The sequence below is a fragment of the Colobus angolensis genome, unplaced genomic scaffold, assembly GCF_000951035.1.
Source record: "Colobus angolensis palliatus isolate OR3802 unplaced genomic scaffold, Cang.pa_1.0 Scaffold149, whole genome shotgun sequence".
NCBI classification, from domain to species: Eukaryota; Metazoa; Chordata; class Mammalia; order Primates; family Cercopithecidae; genus Colobus; species Colobus angolensis.
The window spans coordinates 1256361-1267661 of NW_012114588.1; the positions used below are offsets into that span (position 1 = coordinate 1256361).

Here is an 11301-nt window from a genome sequence, read left to right on the forward strand (position 1 = left end):
CAGCTGGGCATGGCGGCTCATGCCCGTAATCCTAGCGCTTTGGGAGGTCTAGGTGGGAGGATCGCTTGAACCCAGGGTTTAAGACCAGCCTGGACAACATAGTGAGACCTTACCTCTACAAAAAAATACACAAATTAGCCAGGTGTGGTAGTGTGCACCGGTAGGCCCAGCTACTGGGGAGGCTGAGGCATGAGAATCACTTGAATCTGGGAAGTAGAGGTAGCAGTGAGCCGAGATTGTGCCATGCACTCCAGCCTGGACAACAGAGTGAGACTCTGTCTCAAAAAACAAAAACAAAACCATAAAATATTTCAGATGACGGTAATTATAGAGGAAAAGAGACCAGTATGTTGGCATAAGTACCGCTGGGGGTGTGTACATAATCGCTGTAGGTCCTATTAAGAAGGTGACTTTTTTTTTTTTTTTTAACTTTAAGTTCCGGGATACATGTGCAGAACGTGCAGGTTTGTTACATAGGTAGACATGTGCCATGATGGTTTGCTGCACCTATCAACCCGTCATCTAGGGTTTTTTTTTTTTTTTTTTTGAGACGGAGTCTTGCTCTGTGGCCCAGGCTGGAGTGCAGTGGCCGGATCTCAGCTCACTACAAGCTCCGCCTCCCGGGTTTACGCCATTCTCCTGCCTCAGCCTCCTGAGTAGCTGGGACTATAGGCGCCCGCCACCTCGCCCAGCTAGTTTTTTGTATTTTTTTAGTAGAGACGGGGTTTCACCGTATTAGCCAGGGTGGTCTCGATCTCCTGACCTCGTGATCCGCCCGTCTCAGCCTCCCAAAGTGCTGGGATTACAGGCTTGAGCCACCGCGCCCGGCCTGTCATCTAGGTTTTAAGCCTTGCATGCATTAGGTATTTGTCCTAATGCTCTCCCTCACCTTGTGCCCACCCTCCCCCCAATAGGCCCCAGTGTGTTGCTCCCCTCCCTGTGTCCCTGTGTTCTCATTGTTCAGCTCCCACTTAGGAGTGAGAACATGCAGTGTTTGGTTTTCTGTTTCTGTGTTAGTTTCCTGAGGATGGTGGCTTCCACTTTCATCCATGTCCCTGTAAAGGACATGATCTCATTCTTTTTTATGGCTGCGTAGTATTGCATGGTGTATATGTACCACGTTTTTTTTTTTAGTCTATCATCGATGGGCATTTGGGTGGGTTCCAAGTCTTTGCTATTGTATATAGTACTGCAATAAACATACGTGTACATGTGTCTTTATAGTAGAATGATGTATAATCCTTTGGGTATGTACCCAGTAATGGGATTGCTGGGTCAAGTGGTATTTCTGGTTCTAGAAGAATGTGACATTTTTAGCAGAGGCCTGAATGAAGTGAGTGAGCAAACCAAGTGGATATCTGTGGGGCAATCTTTGCAGACAGAAGAAAAACAGATGCAAAGGTCCTGGGGAAGAATGGACTTGCCAATGATTGATGCAAGACAGGGCTGGAATAGTCATCTTCAATTTCCCCTCATTTTCCTTCTCCAATTTTGAGTCTTTAATGAACATTATGATTGCTTATTAATACATCTGTAGGAATGTCAACAAAATCGAAGCCATTCTTTTATGGTAAGTTGTCTTTGGCTAAGAATGCTATCCACAGTGACAATGAAATTATAACATTGGTCCTATCATTGATTGCTGTATTAAAATCTTTTTTTTTTCTCTCTCTCTCTCTTCTGTTTGGTCTAGCTTGGGAGAAAGAGAGAATTCCAGGGTAGTTAAGCAGCTGGCTAGAGGTAGAGGCTCAGACAGAAGCCCCAAGGCCTGAGGGCTGCAGCAGGACCCCTAAAAGGCTACTGAGTTCAGGAGGCTCCTAGCCGTGGTTGAAATCCTTTGCTTTTTGCTTGTACATTTTAATTCTGAGTTGGAACAGGTATGTCCTATGCTGGCATGGGTACGTCCTCGAATTAAAGTGGCCTTTAGGCCAGCAAAGGGGTATGTTTTATTAGTTCTGGGCTTTATCTTATAGCATTATTCTAGGGTCATACTAATTACTTTGTAAATCTGGTAAAAGTGCTGATGGTGTCTTGTTCATGAGAAGTGTGCAGTGCTGGGAATCAATACACTTCCTGTTCTGACTTGGGGTTGATTCTTGTACTTTTCCCTATCTGCAGCCCCCACCCCCTGCCCCATTTTTACTAACCTGATCCTGCAACCTCTGCGGTGCCTGTAGTTTTACCAGGGGCAAATATTGTGAGAGTGGTTTCTATACCATGCGTTCCTGTCCCTTAAAGATCTTATGGCTTGGTGGGAAAGATAATACATGTCACTCACCTGCTTGAAAGCCTTCCTCATCTCCTTATTTCCAATTAGAATCTAATGCGAGGGCTTGCAAGGTGCTCTGTAATCATGTTCCACCCTCTTCATGTAATTCACTATCTTGATTTTCAGAGCATGTTCTCTGTTGCTGTCCCAGTCAACATATATATTCACCCCAAAAGGCCTATAACCAGTAGAGATTGCGCCACACAAACCACTCTTAGTTTTGGGTACATTTATCTTGTCTTCCAAACTAGATTGAAAGCTCTGAAAAAGAAACTTTCTTGTATTTCTCTTTTATCTGTTGAGCTCGTAATAGGTATCCAGGAAGTAGTAGGGTTGACTGCATTGATTTGGGACTACACTGGGATGTTTCTTCACCATCTCTCTTTAGTTTTCCTTTTTTTCTTTCTTTTTGTTTTGAGACGTCGTCTCGCTCAGTCGCCCAGGTTGGAGTACAGTGGTGCAATCTTGGCTCACATAGCCTCCACCTCCCAGGTTCAAGCAATTCTACTGCTTCAGCCTCCTGAGTAGCTAGGATTACAGACGCCCACCACCATGCCTGGCTAATTTTTTTGGTATTTTTAGTAGAGACGGGGTTTCACCATGTTGGTGATGCTGGTCTCAGACTCCTGGGGTCAAGCGATCCCCCTACCTCGGCCTCCCAAAGTGTTAGGATTACAGGCATGAGCCACTGTACCCGGCCTCTCTCCAGTTTCCCAATTGGAATCCAAGGGAAGTAAGTTTAAGAAAAAGTTAAGATTTTGAAATCTTTGGATTCAGAAGAATTTGTCACCTTTAACACCTAGAGTTGAATGTTCATACCTGGAGAGCCTTAACATCAAGCCCTAGCCAGCCTCCAGCAAGTGGACATTGGTCAGGTTTGGCAGGATTCGTCCCCTGAAGTAGACTGAGAGCCACACCCTGGCCTGTCACCATACCCATCCCCTATCCTTAGTGAAGCAAAACTCCTTTGTTCCTTTCTTCTCCTAGTGACAGGAAATACTGTGATCCTAAAGAATGAAAATAACTTGTTACCTTGTGGCCTCAGGCCTCTTGAGTTCAGGCGGTTCTGTTTAATCAGGTGGTGCCTCTTCCCGTCTTCCCGGGGCTCCCTGAATGTGGTAGATGAAGGAGACTAGTTCAGCCCTGACCTGAGAGAAAGCCTTTGTGAAGGGTCAGAAAATGTTCACCAGCCGAGGTTGTGTGGTTCAGTTTCTCTTTTGTTTCTAAAATTTGTCACTGTTTTGACAGGAGGTGCATAATGGAGTATTTAGATTTGTTATTGTAAACTATGCAGCATGGTGTTCAAAAAATTGCAACACGTAATTTATAACTTTAATGGAACTGTAAAGTGTTAGAGATTTTTTTTTAAACATCAGTTCTATCATTTTATAGAGAAACTAAGGTACTAAGAACAAGTATAGAGTTCACTAATAGCATTCATTTGATGTGGCTGCCATAAATTTAGAAAATATCCTCAAAGCTCTCCTGTATTCAGTGACTTTTTGTTTTTCTTTGAGAAGGAGTTTTGCCCTGTTCCCCAGGTTAGAGTACAGTGGCGCCATCTCGCCTCACTGCAACCTCCGCCTCCCGAATTCAAGCAATTCTCCTGCCTCCCTAGTAGCTGGAATTACAAGTGCCCACCGCCATGCCCAGCTAATTTTTTGTATTTTTTAGTAGAGACAGGGTTTCGCTATGTTGGCTACGCTGGTCTTGAACTCCTGACCTCAGGTGATCTGCCCGCCTTGGCCTCCCAAAGTGTTCAGTGACTATTAAATACTCACTGTGAAATGTATTCTTAGTTATCAGGGAGGGTTGCAGCGGGGAGGAAGTGACTTTAGAGGTAGAGATAAATGAGGTATGACGACTGGGGGGACTCAAAATCCAGTTATATGCATATATCCTTTTATCCTTTTTAGCTACAGGAGTTAGGTAGATTATAAGTTACATTTGTTTGTTCATTGTGTGTTATTTTTAACAAGTAATGCCACTATAGAAGCATCAGTGGATCCACAGGAATTACACTTGTGTGATTATTTGAAATGATAGGTTGAGAGGGAAAAGTCATTGAACAGTGGTAGGATAAGGTTCCGCCTCTCTTTTCTCTTTTTTTGAGATGTAGTCTCACTCTATTGCCCAGGATGGAGTGCAGTGGCATGATCTCACTGCAGCCTCCGCCTCCCGGGTTCAAGCAATTCTTGTGTCTCAGCCTCCCAAGTAGCTGGGACTATAGGCGTGTGCCACCACACCCGGCTAATGTTTGTATTTTTAGTAGACACAGAGTTTCACCATGTTGGCCAGGCTGGTGTCAAACTCCTGACCTCAAGTGATCTACCCCCTCAGCCTCCCAAAGTGCTGCGATTACAGACTTGAGCCACCATGCCTGGCTTCCCCCTCTCTTTTTTAGTACTTAAGTATGCTAAAAGTGGACAAGACCAGAGCAGATGTTGTGGTAACAAGGCAAATCTGATTTCTCATTCTGTTCTTGTCTGACACATACAGGTGTATCTATAGAACTTGTAAACACATTCACATTGTTTTTTTCCATTGGCTCCTCAAAGTAGAACTATGAAGTAGGCTGCACAGATGACAGTATTGTAGAGCATAGGTAAAAATATTAAGTAAGAAGACTTGGTTAAGATTACAAAACTAGCCGGGCGCGGTGGCTCAAGCCTGTAATCCCAGCACTTTGGGAGGCCGAGACGGGCAGATCACGAGGTCAGGAGATCGAGACCATCCTGGCTAACACGGTGAAACCCCGTCTCTACTAAAAATAGAAAAACTAGCCGGGCGAGGTGGCGGGCGCCTGTAGTCCCAGCTACTGGGGAGGCTGAGGCAGGAGAATGGTGTAAACCCAGGAGGCGGAGCTTGCAGTGAGCTGAGATCTGGCCACTGCACTCCAGTCTGAGCGACAGAGCGAGACTCCGCCTCAAAAAAAAAAAAAAAAAGATTACAAAACTAGAAATGATGGAACCGGTGTCCAGTCCTGGTTTTTTTGTAAAGTAAACATTTATTTTAGACTAACCTTCAATGTATAGAAAAGTTATGAAGATAGTATACAGGATTCCTGAGTACCCTTCATCCAGTTTCCCCTAATGTTAATATCTGGTTCATTTGTCAAAACTAAGGAATTAGCCTGAATGTGATTTTAACTAAACATGAGTCTCCTTAGTCTCCATTGGTCTACGACAGTATCTCAGTCCTGTTTTCATGATCTTGACAATTTTGAAGAATAGTAGTCAGTACTTTGTAGAATGTCCCTTGATTTGGCTTTGTCTGGTGTTTTCCTCATGATGAGACTGGGGTTGTGGGTTTTGGGGAAGATTTTGTCACACAGGTGAAGTGCCCTTCCCATCACATCGTATCAGGGGTATGTAATATCCCCATGATGTCCCTGGTGCTGTTAAAACATCATCACATGCTTAAGTTAGTGCTGGCCATGTTTTTCCACTTAAAGTTACTATTTTCCCTTTCCATATTCAGTTCTTTGGTATCAAGTTTCTTCTTATTTCCTTGGTAAGTCATACAGAAGCTTTAATAAATTAGTACATGTGAAGAACTGCTTTCAGGAATGAATAAATGTTTTGTAATATTCTTCATTGAAGAGAAACATTAAAAGGTAGCAAGTTTACTTTCATAGAATGCTGGAAGGGTTAAAATTGTATTTATTCAGTAATTGTTTTCACTACAATGGGTAACTCAAATTTTCTTTTTTCATATCTCTTTTTTTTTTTTTTTTTTGAGATGGAGTCTTGCTTTGTCACCCAGGCTGCAGTGCAGTGGGGGTGATCTTGGCTCACTGCAACCACCACCTCCCAAGTTAATGCGATTCTCCTGCCCGAGTTTCCCGAGTAGCTGGGATTATAGGCATGTGCCACCATGCCCAGCTAAATTTTGTATTTTAAGTAGAAACAGGTTTTCACCACATTGGCCACGCTGGTCTCGATCTCCTGACCTCAAATGAGCCACCTTCCTCGGCCCCACAAAGTGCTGAGATTACAGGTGTGAGCCATCGTGCCTAGCCAGTAGTTTTTTTAAACATGTGTCATTTTCCTTTTCAGCACTATAGATATATATATTTTAAAGTATTTGCAAATGCCTGGGTAAACATTCTTCCTTTTTCATAGGAAGATATTCATAGAGTTAAAATAATTTTTAAAATTTCAATGTAAAACATGATTTTAGAGACATCGATGAGGAAATTGCTGTGAGAAATCATCTGTCCCTATGCTAATGACTACAGTTTCACTATACTGTCAGCTCTGTGAGGGCAACAAAGTGTCAGGTTTTTAATTTCCACTAAGGTGTCCAACCAATAAATGGATCAATCTATATCAAAGGACATTGTTGAGTCCTTTTGTATTTTTTTCAACATTTTATTATAAAAATTTTAAACATACAGTAAAGTTGAGAGAAATTTGCAGGGAACACCTGTATACTCACCATCCAGATTCTGTCATTCACTGTTTTTAAATTTAACATTAACAGTCTCACTCTGTTGCCCAGGCTGGAGTGCAGTAGCGCAATCTTGGCTCACTGCAACCTCCGCCTCCTGGGTTCAAGCGATTCTCCTGCCTCAGCCTCCCGAGTAGCTGGGACTACAGGTGTCCACCACCACGCCCAGCTAATTTTTTTGTATTTTTAGTAGAGACGGGGTTTTACCATGTTAGCCAAGATGGTCTCGATCTCCTGACCTTGTAATTCACCCGCCTCAACCTCCCAAAGTTCTGGGATTATAGCCATGAGCTACCATGCCTGGTCTCATTACCATTTTATTATACTCGCTTTATCACACATTTTTCTGTAGGTTTATTAATATATCCTTTTGTTGTGTTTGAGATGGAGTCTTGCTCTGTCACCTGGGCTGAAGTGCGTGGTGTGATCTTGGCTCATTGCAACTTCTTCCTCCCAGATTCAAGGGATTCGCCTGCCTCAGCTTCCTGAGTAGCTGGGATTACAGGCGCCCAGCTAATTTTTGTATTTTTAGTAGAGATGAGGTTTCACCATGTTGGCCAGGCTGGTCTCGAACTCCCAACCTCAGGTTGTCCATCTGCCTCGGCCTCCCAAAGTGGTGGGATTCCAGGCATGAGCCACTGCAATGGCCTGGTTTATTAATATCTCTTCTTTTGGGTGCATTCCAAGGATTTTTCTGGACTATCATGGAAGTTAATTTATGTTTCTAATTTGTATTTGTGGGACCATAGTTTGAATTGGTGCAAGAGAGGTGATGCGGGTGAGTTTTAGGCATTAGGTGTAGCTCTGTTACCAACCTCATATGAAGTATATTGATAACTTATGATTTCTTAGTGATGTTCCTATGATTTTATTATTGTTTCCAGCTTTTTATATAATCTTCTGATAGAAATTGCTGGGTTGCTGCAATGTCATGATGGTGTGACTGCAGACTGTGCGTGTTTACTGTTGCTATTACAAATAACTTGAACATTATTTCCCATGGGGCTTCATCCTTCCTGTGTTTTCTGTTTAGGAGTAGCCCATCGAAGCCAGAGCAGTGAAGGAGTCAGTTCTCTCAGCAGCTCGCCCTCTAATAGCCTTGAAACGCAATCTCAGTCTCTCTCACGTTCCCAGAGCATGGATATCGATGGTGTCTCATGTGAGAAAAGGTAAAATGAAGCCAGTTTTCTAATATGCTCTTTTATTTAGGGAAAGAGAAAGATCCATTCACTTTAGTCTCTAGTCCATAGTCAGAAATGTCCGCTGGAGACCCATGCCAGTCCTTAGCAAATGAGGGTCAAATGTATTACATTTAAAGATTTTGTGTTATTCAGAGATGTTCTTCATACTTTTGTTGTTGAGACAGAGTCTCACTCTTGTCACCCAGGCTGGAGTGCAGTGGTGTGACCATGGCTCACTGCAAACTCCGCCTCCCAAGTTCAAGTGATTCTCCTGCCTCAGCTACCTGAGTAGCTGGGATTACAGGCGTGTGCCACCATGCCTGACTAATTTTTGTATTTTAGGTGGAGACAGGGTTTCACCTGTTGGCCAGGCTGGTCTCAAACTCCTGGCCTCAAGAGATCTGCCTGCCCCAGCCTCCCAAAGAACTGGGATTACAGGCATGAGCCACCATGCCTGGCCCACTATACTTGTGTGTTAAATGTCTTTTATGAAATAATGGTGTAGTCCGTTAAAAAAAGAAATCTGTTGTTCTCATTTTGTAAATATAAAGTTGGCAAGCATATGCCTCTCCCTAAAACTTTTACTGATTAGTGAAATTTAAAAGTTTGGAATATTTTAGACAGGTAAGCCAAATACCTTGTTTGCTTCATAAGGATCAGGGTGTCTTGAAACAGCCCTCCTGTGTTGCATATGTGCCAAAAATGGGTGATAAGAGTGGCTGAGGCATTGATTCCTTTCATGGCTGAGCAAGTCAGACTCCTTGGACCTGGCTCCTCTCGCCTCAAGCAGTGCCCTCGGTTCATGTCAGTGAGCTAAACAGATGAAAAGGGAAATTAAGTCCGGGCTCGATGGCTCATGCCTGTAATCCTAGCACTTTGGGAGGCCAAGGCAGGCAGATCACTTGAGGTCAGAAGTTCAAGACCAACCTGGAAACCCTATCTCTACTCAAAATACAAAAAATTAACTGGGCCTGGTGACAGGGACCTGTAATCCCAGCTACTGGGGAGGCCGAGGCAGGAGAATCACTTGAACCCAGGAGGTGGAGGTTGCAGTGAACCAAGATTGTGCCACTGCACTCCAGCCTGGGCAACAGAGTGAGACTCCATCTCAAGAAAAAAAAAGGAGAACTAAAACTATGAATAAGGGGCCAGGCGTGGTGGCTCACACCTGTAATCCCAGCACTGTGGGCAACTGGGAGACATGGATCACTTGAGGCCAGGAGTTCAAGACCAACCTGGCCAACATCGTGAAACCCCGTCTCTACTAAAAATACAAAAATTTGCCGGGCGCGGTGGCTCACACCTGTAATCCCAGCACTTTGGGAGGCTGAGGCAGGTGGATCATAAGGTCAGGAGATCGAGACCATCCTGGCTAACACCGTGAAACCCTACTAAAAATGCAAAAAATTAGCTGGGTGTGGCGGCAGGCACCTGTAGTCCCAGCTACTCGGGAGGCTGAGGCAGGAGAATGGCGTGAACCTGGGAGGCGGAGCTTGCAGTGAGCCGAGATCGCACCACTGCACTCCAGCCTGGGTGACAGAGCGAGACTCCATCTCAAAAAAAAAAAAAAAATTATCTGGGTGTAGTGGTGCATGCCTGTAGTCCCAGCTACTTGGGAGGCGAGACAGGAGAATCGCTTGAACCTGGGAGGCATAGGCTACAGTGAGCTGAGATCACGTCACTGCCCTCCAGCCTGGGTGACAGAGTGAGACTCTGCATCAATAATAATAATAATAATAATAACCAAATAGAATATCTAGAAATGAAAAGGTAATTCACACTGATAACTTGCTATAAGAGTTAAATAGGGATTAGACATAGCTGAAAGAAGAGTTGACAAACTGAAAGCACTGAAGAAATTACCCAGAACATACCATAAAGATCAAAGGAGATGAAAAATATAAAAGATATTTAGAGATATAGAGGACAGAGTCCTTGGTTTCTCATGAAATGTATGTAGCATTGAAATTTCTGGGTAGAACATTAAAATTGTGAATGCAGATGTTCAGCTTTAAAAAAGAAGAAAAAGACAACAGGGGTCCAGCATATGTCTAAATATCAAAAAGGGAGAATAGAGAGTTGGGGAGATTTCCTTCCGCTCACTTGTATTCCACGTTTTTTTCTCTACTGGTTTGAAAGATATTATTAAAAAAACAATCAGGCCAGGAGCAGTGGCTTACGCCTGTAATCCCAGCACTTTGGGAGGCCGATGCAGGCGTTCACTTGAGGTCAAGAGTTCGAGACCAGCCTGGCCAACATGTTGAAACCCCATATCTACTAAAAATACAAAAATTAGTGGTTCATGGTGGCATGCCCCTGTAATCCTACCTACTCGGGAGGCTGAGGCAGGAGAATTGCTTGAACCCAGGAAGTGGAGATTGCAGTGAGCTGAGATCACACCACTGCACAGCCTAAGCAACAGGGTGAGATTCTGTCTCAAAAAAAAAAGAAAAAAAAATTATAATAAATGATTGAATTTTTGTTGAGAGTTGGTAAATGATATGAATCTTCAGATTTAGGAAGCCTAGTGAATCCCAAGCAGAATAAACAAAGAGAAAGTCATACCTGCACATTTTATAGTGAAATTGTAGAACACTGGTGACAAAAACCTATTTATTTATTTAAATATAAATGCCCCTACTCCTTGCAGAGACAAAGACCATTAAATCAGCCAGAGTGAAAAGAGAGATTATCTAGAAAAGAAATGACAACCAAATATCTCAATGGTGGAGGCCACAGGATGGCAGAATAATAGTTGAAAGAAAGTAACTGTCAACTGGGAAATGTGAACTCCTGTGGAACTGCCCTTTTTCTTTCTTTTTTATGTTTTCTTTTCTCTCTTTTTTTTTTTTTTCGAAACAGAGTGTCACTCTGTCAACCAAGGTGGAGTGCAGTGGCACAGTCTCTGCTCGACTGCAGCCTCTGCTTCCAGGGTTCAAACACTTCTCGTGCCTCAGCCTCCGTAGTAGCTGGGACTACAGACGTGCGCCACCACACCTGGCTAAGTTTTGTATTTATTTTTGGTAGAGACGGGGTTTCATCCTGTTGGTCAGGCTGGTCTCGAACTCCTGACTTTTTTTCGAGACAAGGTCTCACTCTTATTATTCAGGCAGGAGTGCAGTGCTGCTGTCACGACTTACTGCAGCCTTGCAACCTCCCAGGCTCATGCAGTCCTCCCACCTCAACCTCCAAAGTAGCTTGGACTGTAGGCATATGCTACCGTACTTAGCTAATTTTTAAATTTTTGGTAGAGACAGGGTCTCCTTATGTTGCCCAGGCTGTTCTCAAACTCTGGACCTCAAGTGATCCTCCTGCCCTTCCAAAGTGCTAGGATTACAGGCATGAACCACTGCGCCTGGCCTGGAACTGTTTAAAGCAATGGGAAATAAAGACATTTAC

General features: G+C 43.6%; 1 protein-coding gene across 3 annotated transcripts in view; it reads left to right on the forward strand.

Annotated features, from left to right (window-relative positions):
* The window catches only part of UBE4B (ubiquitination factor E4B), a 204569-nt gene that overhangs the window by 75756 nt on the left and 117512 nt on the right, over nt 1-11301 (forward strand). For all 3 annotated transcript variants that reach the window (XR_001001079.1, XM_011935782.1, XM_011935783.1), the window contains exon 3: nt 7755-7890. Coding sequence is in view for 2 of the 3 variants with exons in the window: in XM_011935782.1 (XP_011791172.1) it covers nt 7755-7890 (136 nt within the window). In the remaining variant the exon portion in view is untranslated. The remainder of the gene's footprint in view (nt 1-7754; nt 7891-11301) is intronic.